Below are 19,939 nucleotides of genomic sequence, written 5' to 3' on the forward strand. Positions count from 1 at the left end.
TTCACTGTTTCCAAAGCCAGCTGTAAAACTCTCCTCTGTGATGACTTTAATAGAAAGTCTTTCACAACATTGCTAGGGATAGAAAGCAAAGAGCCAGCATGGCTCTGAAAATTACTGAAAGCAGGCATTTTTGGACAGGTCTTGACAACCTCCTAGACCCAGGAAGAATGAAGTTGGGCAAAGTTCACCACAAATACAAAGATACCTACCAAAGGTGAGGGTCAACGTGCTGAGTGGTCACCTGGGTACCTGAAGTGAGAAGACAGTATTTTGATTAAAAGGCTATCATGAACCAACACCAGGCAACGGTGTCTTGTCCCCCCATCTAAAAATATGTTTCCATAATTTACTCTGTGAGGTCAATATTGCTCAAAACTAAATATGTAATGAACATTATCTTACAAATACAGATATAAAAACTCAATCAAAGAAAGGAAACTGAATCCAGTAGCATTCCTAAGTGCAGCTTACCCAAAGAGTGCAAGGCTGGTTCAATGCATGAATCAGTTTGCCAAACGCTGCAAGATTACTTTAATGGACAGAACAAACAGAAAGCATTTGACAAAATCCAACACTCTTTTATAAGAAAAGAAAGACAACAAGTTAGAAATAAGGAGTGCCCTCAATCTGATAGAAGATAGGGAACAAAGCTTTCCCCCAAGGTGAGAAACAAGACAAGGTATGTTTTTATCACTATATAATTGTACTGGAACTGCTAGTCAAGAAAGAAGATAGAGAGAAAAGAAAACTGTAAGGAGGAAAAATGAGAGTAAAAGAGGAAGAAAAAGGAGGGAAGCAGAATGTATCAATCATCTCCATATACGTGTTCTTACATAAAACCTTACAGAATCCACAAAACTTCCCTCACGAATAAAAATAAATGTATTCTATACACTGGCAATAAACAATCTGAAAACAATATTAAGGAAATAATCTCACTGATAACATAAAAAAAGAACAAAATGTGGGAATAAATTTAACAAAGTAAGTATAAACAAGCCAGATGTGATGGCTCAAACATGTAATCCCAGAAACTTGAGGCAGCAGAAAGTGAGAGGCCAACCAGAGACACATAAATTCTATGTACCTCTGACTGGGCTATAGAGTGAGAACTTGTCCAAAAGAAGAAAAAGAAAACAAACAAAAAACACCCATCAAACAAATATAAAAATCTCCAGAAAATACCACTGCAAGAATTAAGACAGCTTAAATAGAAACACAACTCTGTTCATAGACCAAAACATAATGCTAATTAGCACCCTTTCCTAAACTGACAAATTCAATGTCATCCCTGTTGAAATCCCAGGTACTTTTTCCCATTTCATAATTTGATCTGCTGATCATAAAGTTCATGTGAAATGCAAGGAACCCAGAACAAAACAAAGAAAATGAAGATGTAGGAGGACTCAACACTTCTACATTTGATAAAACCTATATAATCAAAGCAATCTGGGATCCACCACTCACTTCTAGTATTTAGCTACAAGATCTAAAATGAAAGCACTGTTTACATTTCAATGTAGTATTCAAAATAACAAAGTTACGGGATCACTCAAGTGTCATTAACAGATGAATGGATAAAGAAAACACAGAAATGGCTCAGCAATTAAAAAACTAGCTATTCTGTGGAGGACTCAGGTTTGCTTCTTGGCACCCATATGGCAGCTCACAGTCAACCTCAACTCCAGTTTCAGAGAATCTGACATTCAAACTGAGCATGCTCAGAAAGTATGTTTACCTCCAGGAATGAGTCTTTACAAGTGAACATACATGGGCTTTCCTGATAGAAAATCCTTGCTCAGGGTGCAATGCTTTGAATCATGGTAAGGGCTCTCCTTACTTGCTGTTAGAGTAAAAGTAGTTAAGAGTCCCTCCAATCCCATCTTCTGGTTGTATCTGCTGGCTGTGTTCACTCACCAAAGGACCAAATTTGGTTATAAATGGGCAAAGAATAATCTTTATAACAAATGGTGATAGCTATACATCATAAATAAAATTCAGGTGGGTTGTGGTAGCACATACCTTTAATCCCAGTACTCAGGAGGCAGAAGCAAGTGGATCTCTGTGAGTTCAAGGCCAGTCTGGTCTACAAAGTGAGTTTCAGGGTAGCCGGAACTGTTACTCAGAAAAACCCTGTCTCCAAAAACCAAAAACAAACAAATAAATAAAACAAAGTTCAAAATGAATTAAAGATTGCAATACAAGAAACCCTGCCTCAAAAAAACATAAATAAAAAATAAAGGGCTGGAGAGATGGCTCAGCGGTTAAGAGCACTGTGTGCTCTTCCAAAGGACCCGAGTTCGATTCCCAGCAACCACATGGTGGCTAACAACCATCTGTAATGAGGTCTGGTGTCCTCTTCTAGCAGGCATATATGCAAACAGAATATTGTATCCATAATAAATAAATAAATATAAAAAATAAATAAATAAATAAATAAATAAATAAATAAATAAATAAATACTGCTCAAAATGGATTAAAAATCAAAATAGAAGAGTTAAAACATTAAAACTCTCGCAAGAAAACAGGTATAACTTGGATTTAAGTGATGGATTTTGGATGTCACTGAGAGCATAAGTTAACAGCAAAAAAATCTGATAATTGCACATTTTCAAAATTAAAAACTTATAAGTGTTTGTACAAGATAGATAATAGTCTCAGGTGTCATTGACTTATGTTTAGGTTAAATCTCTCACTGGCCTGGAACTCACTAGGAAGGCTAGACTGGCTGGCCAGAGAGTCCCAGCTGCCCACCTCTATCTACCTCTCCAGGCTGGAATTACTAACTCCTATCACTACATCCAGCAAGCACTTTACTGACTAGCATCTTCCCAGCACCCCATTAAAAGCTTCTATGTCCAAAGATACTAACACCAACAAGAAAAGATGAACCATATAAATGGAAGAAATGCTTGAAAATCACATATGAAGATCTACACATAACATATAAAGAATTGCTTTAAATTAAAATGTAGCCGAGTCATGTGCCTTCCACATACTAGGCTATGGGGTTCAGTTATCTGGACTGCATCACACAACATATACATGGGGGGGGGCATCCATTAACAAAATATACAAATGACCAATAAGCACAATAAAAGATCCCTATATATCCTTAGTTACTAGGGAATGCAAGTCAAAAAAAAAAATCACAGTAAGATACCACTTCACATTCACTGGGATGACGACAACAGTAATGAAAACATAGGCCAATAACAAGTACTGGTGACAATGTGGACAGACTGAAACAGCTGCAACATAATTCTGCAATTATACTGCTAAATATGCTCAAGACAATATATTAACTGTGGTAGGTATTTCACACAAGAGAGTCCAGACAACAATGAATACTGCTTGGTAATAGGAAAGGGTATGGGGGCTATAGAGTTGATTCAGTGGTTAAGACGCAGGTTTGAGTCCTAGCACCCCCTAATTACTTGAAACTGTCTATAACTTCAGTTCCAGAGAATCTAAAGCCATCTTCTAACTTTCAAGGCTATCAAGCATGAACAAAATATACATACATGCAGGCAAAACATTCATACACATAAATAAATCTAAAAAAAAAAATTTAGAAAGAGATGTGTATTGACACATGCTACAACTCAGATAAACCAGTCACAGAAGACTAGTTTCATCCCATCTATATAAAATGTCCAGAATAGGCAAATCTATAAAGGAAGAAAATAGATCACTGATTACTTTGGGCTGAGGCAACGTAGGGAGTGGGGGATACTTCAATGTATGTGGTGGTTTGAAAGAAAATGGCCCCCAAAGGGAGTGGCACCATTAGGATGTGTGGCTTTGTTGAAGTAGGTGTGGTCTTGTTGGAGGAAGTGTGTCACTGTGAAGGTGGGCTTTAAGGTCTCATGTATGCTTAAGTCATGCCAGTGCCTCAGTTCACATCCTGTTGTCTGCCTATCAAGATGTGGGATTCTCTCAGCTCCAGCAGCATGTCTGCCTCCATGTCTGGTCATGACAATAATAGACTAAACTTCTGAACTGTAAGTCACTACAATTAAATGTTCTCCTTTATAAGAGTTGTCCTGCTGTCTTTTTCACAGCAATTGAAACCCTAACTTAGACAATTTGGAATGATGAAATAAATTTTGAATTAGATAATAAAAATAGTGCCACTAAACCTTATATTGTAAAAGGGTATCCCACACTAAAAAAGTATATGGAAATGACTAGATATATTAAAATGTTTTCTTTCGTAAGCATCAACTTTTATCACCAAGTTCAGTCCAAAAAATAACAGAGCACACAATATTATAGTGGTAGTTAGCTTAGGAAAGCTTCATACAGACTCCTTTGCTCTCTTGACTAAGACAGACAAGACAGAAGTGCTGAAGCTGCATCCCAAGACCTCTCTTCTAGCATTGTTCATGTACATAGTCTCCAAGGATAAAAAGTTTTGTCCAGGGGCTGGAGAGATGGCTCAGCAGTTAAGAGCATTGCCTGCTCTTCCAAAGGTCCTGAGTTCAATTCCCAGCAACCACATGGTGGCTTACAACCATCTGTAATGGTGCCCTCTTCTGGCCTTCAGGCATACATACAGAAAGAATATTGCATAAAATAAATAAATATTTTAAAAAAAAGTTTTGTCCATTCATTACATGCTTCTAAATAGTGAACATTTAAAATTTGGGTTCATCTAATATTAGTCTCCAAATTTTATGTGCATGAGTGTTTTGCCTGCATGTATATCTGTGCGCCACATGTACACATGTGCCAAAAGAGACAAAAAGAAGAAATGGAGTTAAAGGTGGTTGTGAGCTACCATGTGGGTGCTGGAAACTGAACTTAGGTTCTGAGTGAGAGGAGTGAGTACTTTTAACTGCTAAGTCTCCTCTCCACTCTGAAGCTTTTTTAAATCTTAACTGCAACTAGTTTTCAACATTCTTTTTTTTTTTTTTTTTTTTTTGGTTTTTCGAGGCATGGTTTCTCTGTGGTTTTGGAGCCTGTCCTGGAACTAGCTCTTGTAGACCAGGCTGGTCTCAAACTCACAGAGATCCGCCTGCCTCTGCCTCCCAAGTGCTGGGATTAAAGGCGTGCGCCACCACCGCCCGGCCAACTGCAACTAGTTTTTAAAGCAGCCAGCATTGCTTGAGTTCCCGCAGACTATGAGATCTTGAAAAGATGGCTGACACAGGACCCTGAATGAGCCAGTTTATATAAATTAAATTTCCTCAAATTCAATAATGACATACTGCTATCATTTCATAGAATGGTGTGAGGCTCAATGAATAGCAAGCACTTAGTCTACACTCAAAGGGCAGGCATCATTATCATAAACTTCCCGAAAAATTCCCTAAGTTCAATTAAACAGAGTTGAAATATTGTTGCTACAATATGATGAATTGTATGGCTGAGCATCTAAACAGAATTTTTCTTTTCATTTCCTTTTCTCTCCTGTTTGACAGTCCAGCTCGCTATGTAGCACAGACTGACCTTAAACTTGAAATTCTCCTGCCTTGCCTCCCACATGCTAGGATTACATGTGTGTTTCACTGTGCCCAGCTCTTTTCATTTCTTTCCTGTTACAAAAAAATCTAATTTTGACATCAAACCATACACAAAAATTTAAAGCCATACTATAAATCTGTAGCTTTGGAAGTAACAAGGAGGATCTTAGAGACTTAGAGTGGTTTTTTTTTTCAAAGGTGGGGTTGTGTGGAAGCGAAGAGTTAGGGAGATCTCGCCAGTAAAGAGAGAAAGTTAGCCAACTGCTATATTAACCCTAAGCTTGCAGGTTTTCACACCCAGCCCCCACCTCCCCAAAAAAAGTACCAGGCTTTTTCTTGTGGATCACCAACCAGCTCCCAAATCACAGCACGGAGACTTATTATTAGTTTTGAATGTTCAGTCTTAACTTAGCTCTTATTTTAATCTGTTTCTCTTTACCTACTATTGTTGGATTTTCTTTTACTCTAGTCCCACCTTGGAATGCCAAAATGTTGTTGAATTTTTTTTTTACTCTTTGGGCTCTTTACTCTTTTTTGGCTTTTTTTGGGGGGAGTGAGTCCATCACCCAGCTCCCAAATAAATACACGAAGGCTTATTCTTAGCTATGAATGCTCAGTCTTAGCTTAGCTTGTTTAACTTTTCTTAAAGTATTTCATCTACCTTTTGCCTCTGGGCTTTCCCCTTTTCTTATATATCTTACTTTCACTCTTACTCTATGGCTGGCCCCTAACATCTTTCTTGTTTTCTTGCTCCTTCACGCCTCCCAGATTTCTCCTATTTATTCTCTCTGCCTGCCAGTCCAACCTATCCTTGCTCCTGACTTGTTACTGGCTGTTCAGCTCATTATTAGACCATCAAGTGTTTTAGACAGGCAAAATAACTCAGCTTCAGAGTTAAACAAATGTAACACAAAAGAATGCAACACAACTTTGCATTATTAAACAAATACCCCATGGCATAAACAAATGCAACACATCTTAAAATAATATTCTACAACAATCTACTGCTGTGGAATAATCCTTTTGTACCCTGTAAAGATTTGTCACTCAAATTGGTTTAATAAAAAGCTGACTGGCTGGTAGGCAGGCAGAAAGTATAGGCAGAACAACCAAACTAAGGATGCTGGGATGAAGGGTGGAATCAGAGGTGTCATCAGCAGATGCAGGGTTCTCAAGATGAGCACGCCATGCTGAGAGAAGATACCAAGCCACATGGCGAAGCATAGATAAAAAATAAGGATTAATTTAAAATGTAAGAGTTATAGCTGGTAACAAGCCTGAGCTATTGGCTGAGCATTTACAATTAATATTTTAAGTTTCTGAGTGATTATTTGGAAGCAGCTGCTAGCATAGGAAAACTACACCTAAAATCTATGTTTTGCTCGGGACTTTTTTACCTTTCTTTCCTTCTGTGTATCTTACTTTCCCTGCTTCTCTTGACTGGCGCCTCGAGGCTCTGGCTTCTGGCTTCAGGTATGTCCCTCTCTTTCTCACTCATTCTCTTCATTCCTCTTCTCCTTTTTCTCGAGCCTAGATTTCTCATCCTACTAATTATCTCTGCCTGCCAGCATGCCTATCCCTCTCCTGCCTAGCTATTGGCCATTTGGCTTTTTATTAAACCAATCAGGTGCCTTAGGAAGGCAAGGTGAAACAAATGCAACATATCTTTACATAATTAAAAAATGCAGCATAAACAGCTTTGCCCAGTTAAAACAATATTCTACAACAGGAACACTCTGCTCTGGAAACTGTCTTTACTGGAAATTCCAGACAACTACCTTAATGACCCCAGTCAATTTCTTCAAGATGTTTTGGGCACTAGCTTTGATAATGTCTGTCTATCTCTTACCATTCCCTCTTTTACCTAAATACTCATTCAAAAACAAAAATATGGGCATTGTACATCACTCTCCAGACTATATAAAACAGGCTGAAAGCTAAGAGGTTTCTTTGAGGCTTGCTGAAAATGCTCTGGATTTAGAAAGAAGAGATAAAATATGTAAATTCTATTATTGTGAATTATGTTTAAATATTTTTTTTAAAAAAAATGAACAAAATTCCCTACTTGGGGTTAGGTTTGTACACCTCTAATCTCAGCACTTAGTGGCCAAGACATAAAAATCCACAGTTGGAAGCCAGTCTGGGCTATAGAGCAAGAAAGATCCTATCTCAAAAAGCCAACCCCCCCCCCCATTTAATTACTAGTATAAGAAACAGTGCAGAGGTGAACTCTGAGGAGGGGGGAGGAATGAATGGAAAGTATTAAGAGACTTTGGAATTGAGAAAATTATTTTTTCTCTCCCTCCTTCTCTTCCCTGGCATCCCTTTCTGTCTTTTGGAGACAGGATATCATGTATGCAAGACTAATCAAACTCATTATGCAGCCTAGAATAGGTTTTGATCTTCCACCACCCAAATACTGGAATTACATGTGGGTGATTTGTATATGCTAGCCAAGCACTCTGCTAACTGAGCTACATCCCAAGTCCTCTATTCTCAACCTGGCTAATAGTTACATGGAAACATTCTCTTTCTCTCATTGACTCCTTTTACTTCAGAAACACATAGTTACAGTTGAAGCACAATGATATAGTGCTTGCCTAACTGCACAAATGCCCTATGTTCAATCTCATTTATATCAGAAGCCAAAAGGACTCTACCTGTATTGGGTGAGGGATTGATGTGGGATTCCCCTCTGTATGCTGTGCAGGGCAGAATAGAGGTAGGTGGGGAAAACTAAATTGAATGCTGGGAGAAAGAAAGCAGAGTCAGGGAGAAGCCATGTAGTCCCGCCAGAGACAGACGCCGAGTAAACCACAGCCTTGTGGCAATACACAGATTAATGGAGATGGGTTAAGATATGAGTTAATCAGAAATACGCTTAAGCTATTGGCCAAACAGTATTGCAAATATTATGGTTTCTGTTTGATTATTTCGGTTCTGAGCAGCCAGGAACAAAGAAGGAACTTCATACAACAAGGGATTATACTGGTAATGGGCGCAGTATTAAATTTTAGGTTGAGTGAATAGCTTCAAGCATCCTTGGAAGTCAGTGTACGCATACTCAATTCTGGAAGTGATAGACTAGTAGTCTTAGATTCCTAAAGCCTTAGAGATAGAACCACAACTTCCATTTCACCACTTCCTACTAATGTCATCACATTATAACTCCATCAAGGAATGAATCCATTTGACAGGACAATGTCTTCATATATCTGTCTCGTGAAACGCTTCTGCAAATACAACAGGGTGTACTTTTTACTGCTCTTCCATTTCTCAGTCCTAGTTAAATTGACAACTAAGGTCACACATCACAATGTTGTCAGAAGTAGCATAAAAATGGTCTTACTTGAAGGCTAAGTGGTGTCATAACAGGACCTCTAAGAAATGCTTGTAGGCATCTGAATTTAGAGACTAGCATTACAAATAGTCCTAGAAATCCATATATATATTGAGATCTATTCAGCACAGTGATAAAAGGTCAGCCTGAATAAACAAAATATAAAAACACTAGATATACTTCCATATAGTTTAAGCCTCTGCTTTCTGTCTTTCCCTGTGTGCCATCTTAGTGCCAGCTAACAGTTTTTGCCACAGCCCTGGCTAATTTTATCTCTTCAACTTCTTACCTTGCAGAAGACAGAAACACTTGTCAAGTACAACTTCCAGACACATGCAGGTGTGTGTGTGTGCGTGTGTGCGTGTGTGTGTGTGTTATACCCTGAGTAGAATACTTATGCTTTAATGAGAAAATTGCTAGTACAAAGAACTCTAGGAGTTGAGAATGTGACTCAATGGTAGAGCCTTGTTTAATATGAAAAGGTCCTGGGTTCCGAGCAATACTTATTTGGGTGTGGTAACACTCCTATAGTCCCAGCACCAAGGAGGCTCTGGTTAGGGAGACTAGAATCAAAAATTTGGGCTACAGAAGACCTGAGCTGGGTGGTGGTGCACACCTTTAATCCCAGTCTTTGAGAGCCAGTGGCAGGTGGATCTCTGAGTTCAAGGCCAGCCTGGTCTACAGAGTAAGTTCCTTGACAGCCAGGGATACACAGAAAAACACAATGGGGGGGGGGGAAGGAGGAGGAGAAAAAGGAAAAGGAGAAGGAGGAGGAGGAAGAGGAGGAGGAGAAGACAGCACTGTATTGCAAAACAAATAAATCAAGAATTCTATAAAACTGTGTGCAGACTAGGTTATGAAGGTGTATTTGGACAAAGACCTTATCAGCTCAGACTGAAAGGGTGAAGGCAGTAGCTGAACTTCACTTCTTTCTAAAATTACATGTGCCTTTCTGACACAGGGGTCACCTTTACTGTTTCTAGAGTCTAACTAAAATAAATTCAGTTCCTGTGGCCTGAATGTCTCCTGTAGGCTCCAAAGTCCTGGATCTTGGCACTCATTACAGGGCACTCGATCTGTTCAATGACCTAAGAACAGAAATACATGACTATTTCTCCTCTAGGCTCACAGTGAATGCTTAGCGAATGAACAACACTATCTTAGAGAAAGAATATAATGTCTTTGTGCTTTGCAGACTTAATCCTGGAACTTTGCCTAGTTCTTTGGTGTGCTAATTAGACATCCCGTAAGTACAGCTCAGTGCCTGTCTTCAAGTTTATAACATAAACCCAGGACATGGATGGGTTCTCCTAAACTAACTTCAGACTTTCTCACATTCTTCCATCACTGAACAGCACTGCCTCCCACACAGTCATCTGCTGAAAAACAAACATTTAGGTTGAGGAATATCTGCAAAACATGGAGTCAGTGTGCAGGTAACAAGACTTCTAAATAAACAATTTGTTCTGGATTTAAGTTGCAACATTTCCATGGGGCAAAACAGTTCAAACACAGTATAGAAAACCAGCAAACAGACCTAACATGCTGAAATCTCAACAAGAAACTTCTGAATTCATAACTGCTGGGCAAAATAATGAACAATGCAAATGACTAAAAGGGGAAGGGTTGCAAGGAGCCTAGACTGAAATGAACCACATTCTCCTTTGGTATCTGTTTCAAATGACCATCAAAGTTAGTATGGCAAAGGGTCACTGGAGGGTCACTGGGTAGTGACCCCTCTTTTGCATCATCTGTGCAGCAGGTTTCAGAGGCAGAGAGTGAGAGAAAGCTGTGGAAAATTGTCTTCTAAGATTGACATTGTACTTATAAACTCATAGCAGCTGTAGTTACCTGTACAGGAAAAGGGTAAGGAGGGTTTTCATGGGTCCTTGGCCCTTCTCCCAGAGAGATACCAGCAGGGGATGGGTGCTAGGGGTGGAAGTCACTGTTTTCAGTGGTGTAGCCACTGACAAGTTACCCAAGTGCCAAAAGATTTGTCACACCATGACCACATAGTGGCTCTAGAGGAAGAGGGGAATGTCTCATTAAGGTTTCTATTTCTGTGATAAGTACCCTGACCAAAATCAAGCTGGGGAAGACAGAGTTTATTTTATCTTACACTTCCAGGTAATAGCCCATCACTGAGGGAAGTCAGGGTAGGAATTGAAGGCAGGAACTAAAGTAGAGGCTATGAAGGAACTTCTTACTGGCTTGCTCAGCCTGTTTTCTTATAGCACCCAGGATCACCTATCCAGGGTTGACACCCCACAGTAATTTAGGTTCCTTCACATAATCGTCAAGAAAATGCCCCACAGGCTTGACCACAGGCCAATCTGGTAGGGGCATTTTCGTAACCGAGGTTCCCACTTCCAAAATAACTCTGTTTTTTATCAAGTTGACATCAAAACTATATAGCACAGGGATAAAGAGGGTGGGATAGTGGGTATAAGCATTATTTATCATATACATGTGCTGATAAATTTTAAAGCTTAAGTAGAATAAACAAATTACTTTTTTTAAAGGGTAGTTAAAAAAATCCTTCCAAACTTCAAGGGTTTTACAGGCAAATTCTATGAGGAGTGCCAATTCCAATTTCATATAAACTATCAAAGGATAAAAACCGAAGGACCATTCTCTCATCTCATTATGAGGCTAGCAATACTAATACCAAACTTAAGAAAAACTCAAAGTTAATCCAATTTACCAACACAGATGCAAATAAAATGTTAAGTACAAAGATCAAGTCAAGTTCAGGTTACTGTGAAATATAAGACTTGAACAGCAAAGTCAGTCAAATGTTTCTTGACAAGGATGCCAAGTCATTCAATGGGGGAAAGGACAATTTTTCAGAAAGTTGTGTTAAGAACAATACATACAAAAAGAAAGCCAGCCTACACACCACAATCCCAGAGAACTTAGACAACAATGAGGACACTAAGAGAGGCTTACATAGATCTAATCTACATGGGAAGTAGAAAGTAGAAAAAGACAAGATCTCCTGAGTAAATTGGGAGCATGGGGACCTTGAGGGAGGGTTGAAGAGGGGGAGGGGAGAGCCAGGGAGGGGAGCAGAGAAAAATGTAGAGCTCAATAAATATCAATTAAAAAAAGAGAAAAGAAAACAAAAAAGAATGCTGCCAAGTTCATGCCTTAAAATCATAGAAAAGCCTTCATGACATTGGATTTTGCAATAAATCCTTGGATATGATACCAAAATCAAGGAATCAAATGAAAAAATTAGAATTCATCAAAAATAAACTTTTGGTGAGAATAGGTAAAGAAAGAAAGAAGAATGGAAAAGGTGGGTTGATGGGCACTAAATTAATGAACAAAGTTTAACAGAGCATTACTCAGGTGGCTCACAACCACTTGTAGCCCTAGCTCCAGAGCCTCTGGGGGCACACACCCATACACAAAAATAAATCTTTAAAGGACACTACTGAGAGAATAAAAAAGCAAGCCACAGAAAAGGAGTCATATTTGCAAAGCAATATACAGTAAGTTTAATAATCAAAAAAGTTAATGAACAAAGAGATTGAATAGGTATTTATTTATCCAAAGACAACATATATTATGATCAATAAGCACATGAAGTGCTGCTGGATGTCACTAATTGTTAGGGAAGCACAAATGAAAATCACAGATACCACATCATTATTTATTAGAATGGCATTTGTCAAAACACAAAACAAGAGCTACGGAGGACATGAAGGTAATACTTGTATGCTCCAGTTAGAAATGAAAAAGGTGTGTTCAGCATGGAAAACAGTAAAGGTAGTCTCTAAAATCTGAAGCACAGAATCATCACATGGTCCAGTAATTTCACTCCTAGATAGCTATCCAAACAGAACTGGAAGCAGGCCGCCCTCCAGTAGTAAAGAGGTGAAAGAGAAACCCAAATGTCTATCAGTGGATGAACAAACAAAACATGGTATACAGCTTCAACCCCGTATTATTCGGCCCTAAAAAGGAAAGAAGTCATGACGTGTGACAACATAGAGCAATCTTATGGGCACTATGCTCACTCAAGTAAGTCAGACACAAAATGATAATTCCATAATTCTATTCATATGAGCTATCTAGGGTAATCAAATTCACAGAAACAGAACAGTGGTTATTAGGAACATAAGTGGGGAATGGGGGGGGACTTTAAGTATTTAACAGAAACAGAGTTTCTACTTGGGATAGATAATGACAAAGTTCTAGAAATGAGTAGTGTATATACACCAAGTGAATACTTAGTGTCACTGAGCTGGACTTCTGCTTCACAACTTAAGTGTCTATTTTATAGCAGTAAAAATGGTTACAATGAGACTCTTAAGATCTGTATATTTGGGGCTGGAGAGATGGCTCAGAGGTTAAGAGCACTGGCTGCTCTTCCAGAGGTCCTGAGTTTAATTCCCAGCAACCACATGGTGGCCCACAACCATCTGTTATGAGATCTGGTGCCCAATTCTGGCCTGCAGAGATACATGTTGACAGAATACCAAGAACACTGTATACATAATAAATAAATAAATGTTTTTTAAAAAAAGATCTGTATATTTTATCTCAAAGAAAAAAGTTCTCAAAAAAGATATTGTCTACATTTAATTAAGTTAAGAACTAACAGGATGAAGACATTTTTATAAGCAGAAGGTAAATAAAGATAGCAAATTTAGGGGTAAGAACAGGATGAGGTTCATGAGCTTACTATGTTTGGTGCTGCAAGTCTATAGTAATGTTGGCCTAAATTCATATGCTATATATGTACTTCTTTGGAAAGAACATAAGAACTTATGTGTCTAGTACCTAAGAGGGCAGAGAAATCAAATTTATTCATAAAAGCTGGACAATCCAAAACTTACGATATCTGACATTGGTGGGATGACTGCTTTCTTCCCTTTTAGGATATGTCCTTACTAGTACTGACCACTGTTTCAGAGATGGGAGAGCTCTATTTTAAAACATTCCCTTGGGGCTGGAGAGATGGCTCAGAGGTTAAGAGCATTGTCTGCTCTTCCAAAGGTCCTGAGTTCAATTCCCAGCAACCACATGGTGGCTCACAACCATCTTTAATGAGGTCTGGTGCCCTCTTCTGGCCTTCAGGCATACACACAGACAGAATATTGTATACATAATAAATAAATAAATATTAAAAAAAAAAAAACATTCCCTTACACAGAAACAGTAAGTTTTCTGCAATGAAGATAAAAGCCCTGATGATAAAAGAGCAATGAAGGTTGTTAAGATTTAGACTTTCTCCACAGATCAAAGAGTGACTATGAGGCTAGGAGTGGTACCTAGGAGTAAACTTTAGCTAGCATATATGTACAGATCCATGAACATAGCCATGGAATTGATACTAATGTTAGTTTCTTCCCCTAAAGAATTCATGGTGGCCTTTTAGGGCAATGTACATACATATCAAATCAGCCTCAACAGGAAATCCTTATTAAATATAAAATGATCCTGAATACTCAAAAAGCAACATCATTATCAAAGTAATTATTCCTATCACAAATTAAAGTAACAAATATAAACATTTAAGCCTCAATATGTTCACAGTTCTGCTATTTCTTTTAAAATGTATTTCTATGGGCTAGAGAAATGGCTTAGCAGTTAAGAGAGCACTGGCTGCTCTTCCAGAGGACCTGGGTTCAATCCCCAGCACCCACATGGCAGCTTACAACTATCTGTAACTCCTGTTCCAGGGGATCTGACACCCTCACATGCAGACATACATATAGGCAAAACACCAATGAACATAAAATACAAATAATTCATTAAAATATATATATATTTCTAGAGGCCAGAGAAATAGCTCAGTGGTTAAAAGCACTGGCTGCTCTTCCAGTAAACTGGGGTTCAATTCCTAACACCCACATGGTAGCTCACAACCATCTTTACTCTAGTTCCCAGGGATCCAATGCCCTCTTCTGACCTCTGCAGGTACTATACACACATGGTACACAGACATACATTCAAGCAAAAAACACATAGACTCATTCAAACATGTCTTTTCTTTGAATGTCCATTCTTTGGTACATTTGTCTTTGCTTCAGAAATGTAATTCAAAAATGCAAATCTTGTGGGTTTTTTTTCAAAGGGAACATGGTTGGTTGTAATATAAAACAGGGAGGTATACAAAAGTACAAAGACCTAGGTCAGAGTCTCTTTCTGCTACAATAAGCTCTTGGCCAATAACATGTTTTGTAAATAATAACAGTACCAACTTCAAAAGGTTATTGTTAGAGTTTCCCTTGCATAGACCCTGGTTTACTGAGTATTCAAGTATGCTATAAGTGACAATAGAGCAATGACACCTTTCAAGGACTGACCTTGACTACACCTTCTACACCTCCTGTTGCCCACAGATACCAAGGTGTATCATGCCTCAACTTTTTGTCTAAGTTTCACCTCATGTTAACTTGCCTAGAATCTGCCACAAAATTCCTCACTCCACTTACCTAAGTCTGATAAATGTTGGTCATTGGAGAGCCATCTAGTATTATACTTACTGGTACTTCTTATCTGGGTCTGGTGAGTACCCTCATATTTCAGTACTACAGACAGTAGCAATTGGTTAAATAACCTGGTCTATCATTGCACAGTAACAAGTATATAAGAAACTAAGACACAATAGTGCATAATAAGAACCAGATTCTGTTGACTTGGGGCTGAGGTAAATTTTCAAGTTGCCTTATTGTACATAGCCACCCTGCCCATGCAGAAAAATCTTATCAATATCTATCTGCTCTTGCCATTTTATTTTTATTTAGTGTCAGCATCCTTCTTTGGATATGAATTATATGCTGACTTCGTCGGTACTATTTTGAAAACCACAGAGCACACTGATTTCTACCCTTTCAAAAGCAAGGGTGCCAGCTATTGTGCTAGCCCCTGTCACTCACCTCAGCCACCTGCTGGGTCCCCACTCTGTGCTGAACCAGCCCCTCCATATTTGTAGCCATGGTGAAGCAAGATCATTAGAGAACCTGTTTGGAAAGATGCAGCAACTTCTATCAGGTGTGGAAAACCAGGCTACTTGAAACTTATCACTCATCAAAATTCATCTTTGATACTGTCTTACAAGGACTATGCCTTCTGCAGGAGACAAAGCCAACAGGGTAAGCATATCCGGATATGCCATAAAATCAGTGTACCAAAATTTGTAAAAACATTTCAATTAGGAAATTTCTCTTGGCAGATATAAATATGGAGAAACGAGGGACTTTACCTATCAGATCTTCTTGGTTTTGACTGCTGGGTTTACCTCTCAGAGGGGGGTACTACACATATCTTTTTGGATAGCTCTTGGTCACAGCACACTGAGTAAAAAGGTGGCTATTCGAGAAAAGTGTGAGGCCAGTTTTAGATAACTAGCTTGTTAGAGTGTTATCAACTAAACCTTTATTACTAGTGGCAATTCAAGAAGCAAAACCATGCCCAGCTTACACACTTTATTTACAGGCTGAAAGACAAATGATAATCACCAAAGAGACAAAGATTATGTTAACAAGAACAAAGTGCCCATCAATTTATTAATATATATTTGAAACAGGTTCTCATTGTGTAATTCTGGCTGGCCTGGAACTCTCTGTAGTCCAGGCTAGCCTTGAACTCGAAGAGATCCACACCTGCCTCTGCCTCCCAAGTGCTGGGATTAAAAGAGTACACCACTACACCTGGCTACATATATATATAAGAGTTATTATAAGGGGGCTAGAGAGATGGCTCAGTGGTTAAGAGCATTGCCTGCTCTTCCAAAGGTCCTGAGTTCAATTCTCAGCAACCACATGGTGGCTCACAACCATCTGTAATGAGTACACACAAACAGAATATTGTATACATAATAAATAAATATTTTTTTAAAAAGTTATTATAAATAATTAAGTTCCTAATTTTCCACTAATAGAAAAAGTATATTTGATGCCATCATTCACAAAACTTGAGGAAGATCATCTAAAGATCAAAAAGCCTGCTAGCCTCCTAGGTCAGAGTCACTTAAACACAGTCACTGCTGATCAAATAGAATCTTCATCTGTTCTGGTCACAAACTAGACAGCTCCCTGAATATCCCCTACACACTTTTCAATAAATTCAGAACCACAGAGAAGCCAGGTTTATTTGGGACAATTCATTATCATCTAGGCAGGTCCCAGGTTGAACAAGAAAACAAGCTCTAGCAGAATTATGTTAGAGATTTGCACATAAAAACCATAAGTGTTACTGCACAATATATCTGCTTTTAATATACACAGATGTACACAGCGCTCATTTGCTTGCTTGGACTATTATACAATGAATACAGTTTCACAGAGTATCTTTCTATAGCATTCCTAACTATAAGGCACAGATATCCAAGCTTCTTAACTGTGGTTATTCTCTGTATTTTTCTACTCACTATTAGGTAACCACTTCTATTACTGTAATTCCCATTCAGATTGTTTTACTGCCTAAGTGATGAGTAGTGAATGAAGTGTGAAACTGGCTGACAACATAAAAGACATAATCCTGTAAGCACAGGTACGGTATCAACAGGAACATAACGTCAGGTCACAGATAATCAGTGATTCACACCTCACATAAGGCCAGGTATGAACTGTGCAGTAGTACTTTAGTCCTTCCTTCTTTTTACTGTTTTCTTTCAGGGTATGTGGGATCAAATATAGAGCCCATCACACATGATAAGCATATGCTCTACCAGTAAGCTACATTACCAGCCTGTTTATTTTTTTAATAAGTAGGTAAAACTTTTGTTTCTAGAGGGAAAAAACTCAAGATGCAAAAGGGAACACTTTGGTTTTTGTGTTGTTTTAGGTCTTGCTATGATTTGGTTCTAACTTAGAGAAACATCTACATGTGCGAAGTTTAGACTTGCACTGAAAATAACTCAGAGTAAATTATAGCCACTAGGTTAACATATAGCAAGGACTAAAATCCAGACAGAAAGCCACTCATTTCATAACTCTGAAACATTATCAGTGTTTCTGCTAACTGTACTTTGAGTAAAAAATAAGTGACTCTGAATATGCAAAATATTGTTAGAGATTTATTATTGAATATTATAGAAACATCAGAAAATTCTTTAAAAGACCCATCTTTCCATGGGGGTTTCCTATAGACAATTGTCTGAATTTCATGCTTAGCAACCCAGAAACTTACTGTAATAGTTCATTTTATGGCTTCTTTTTGCTTTTGATTTATATTGTTGAGGACCAAATTTATAGCCTTAAACATGTTATCACCAAACTGCACCCCTAGCTTTAATCACTTTAAATCTGTTGGGTCAAACAACTTTAGAGTTACGAGTCTCAAAATAATTCTAATAACCAGTATCTGTAAATATTAAGTCAGAAAAGAGTATGTCTGTTAGGCTTTACAAAGCTAATCATTCTGGATACTATTTGATTGTGTAAATGTATTCATTTGTAAACATCTCCCATTTTCTGTTTACTTTCTTTAACATGTCTTGATGAACAGAGGTATGATACTAATGCTGAATGGGTCAATATTTGAGCAGTTTATATTAATTTTTTCACTATTAGCATACAATGAGGGGAGCATGTGTATGTGATGGTGCACATGTGGAGGTTAGAGGACAATTTGCAGTTGATCCTTTCTGCCTTCACAAGGGTTCTAAAGACTGAACTCAGATCACTGAGCTTCCAAGTACCTATCCTGCACCAGCCTGCCAACCCTGGCAGCCTACATTTTTATGTTTTAAGGACATTCTGTCCCACTCTAGGGCTATAAATACCATATTAAGTATTTTTATTATAAATACTAAAGAGTGCTATTACTCACATTTTTAATAAATTTTATTTTATTTTTTTAAAATATATAATTTATTTTTATTTTATGTTCATTGGTGTTTTGCCCGTGTGTATGTCTGTGTAACAGTGTCAGAAGTCCTGGAACTGGGAGTTAGAGACAGTGTGAGCTGCCATGTGGGTTCTGGGAATTGAACCCGGGTCCTCTGGACGAGCAGACAGTATTCTTAACCACTGAGTCATTTCTGCAGCTCCCAAAAGTAATATTAACAGCAGTTGTCTTGTTGTTGTTGTTTTTGTTTGGTTTGGTTTTTCAAGACAGGGTTTCTCTGTGTATTGTTGGCTATGCTGGAACTCACTTTGTAGACCAGGCTGGCAGCGTGCTGGGATTAAAGGCATGCACCACCATGCCCAGCTGTCACTTACATTTTTAGCCTCTTGATCTATCTTCCCATTGGTTGAGTTTGATGAGTGAGGCACAGACATCAATTTGCCAGCACCATGCACTGAACAATGTATTCTTTTCATTACAGAACTGTAACGCCAAGCCTGCTGTAACTCAAGTTTCCTTCTGAGTGTGGATATAATGGCAGGCTCTCTATTCCACTACTGGCCATTTATCTTCCTATTTATTTCCACCATTATTTCACTGTCACACCTTTACAGGTCTTGTCCACTTCCTGGACCATCTCTTGAATTCCCATAATTCTTGATCTCAATGTTGGTTTTCTACCTCCCAAGCAGCTTCAGCCATCAACTGCTAAATAAAAATGAAAAAGGAGGAATGTATGCCTCCTGAAAAGACAAGCAGAGATGGTGAGAGTAAGAGCAGAGAAACTGCAGACAACCACAATTCCAACTGAGAGATTTATATCCAACTAGAACAGACCGGGGGAGGGGAGTGTCAAAACTGGTTCTGATTTAACCATGCTAGAAAATGTTGTTATAAACCAAAACAAATGGAAGCTTCTTTTTGTAGGATAACACAATGCAAAAAGAAAGCAAATAAAACCTCAAGTGATGTCAGAAAGCAGGACTGTGGGGGTGCCTTTAACTCAGGGCTCCTGAAATAAAGATAATGTGGACAAGATTCTCTCATCATGATACAACCACAGGACAATCCACAGATACAAAAGTTATATGGGGAGAGGAAGGTCAGAGCCTTTGGAGCAAAATATGGAGCACCAATTTTCAATTAGAGGACATCTCCCTTCCAAAAATGACAAGCTTCAAAGAACTGTGGTAGTTTGAAAACTTGTAGTCACTAACTTCATAACTGAAATCTAGAAACAACAAAACTAAAATCTATTATTACAGACATGCTTTTAGGACTTAGGAGACCTCGAGGTGTGGTTCAGCAATAGAGAGCCTACTT

At 38.4% G+C, this 19,939-nt stretch overlaps 1 protein-coding gene across 4 annotated transcripts in view; it reads right to left on the minus strand.

Moving 5' to 3' along the window:
- Positions 1 to 19,939, minus strand: part of Nr2c2 (nuclear receptor subfamily 2 group C member 2) — a 62,421-nt gene that overhangs the window by 34,404 nt on the left and 8,078 nt on the right. For 2 of the 4 annotated variants that reach the window (XM_075983454.1, XM_075983456.1), the window contains exon 2: positions 210 to 249. Coding sequence is in view for 1 of the 4 variants with exons in the window: in XM_075983457.1 (XP_075839572.1) it covers positions 15,703 to 15,762 (60 nt within the window). In the remaining 3 variants the exon portion in view is untranslated. Of the gene's footprint in view, positions 1 to 209; positions 250 to 15,702; positions 15,787 to 19,939 lie in introns of all 4 variants that reach the window. The other 2 variants (XM_075983455.1, XM_075983457.1) reach the window with 2 other exon arrangements.

Source organism: Microtus pennsylvanicus, chromosome 8 (assembly GCF_037038515.1).
Source record: "Microtus pennsylvanicus isolate mMicPen1 chromosome 8, mMicPen1.hap1, whole genome shotgun sequence".
In the NCBI taxonomy this organism is placed as follows: Eukaryota; Metazoa; Chordata; class Mammalia; order Rodentia; family Cricetidae; genus Microtus; species Microtus pennsylvanicus.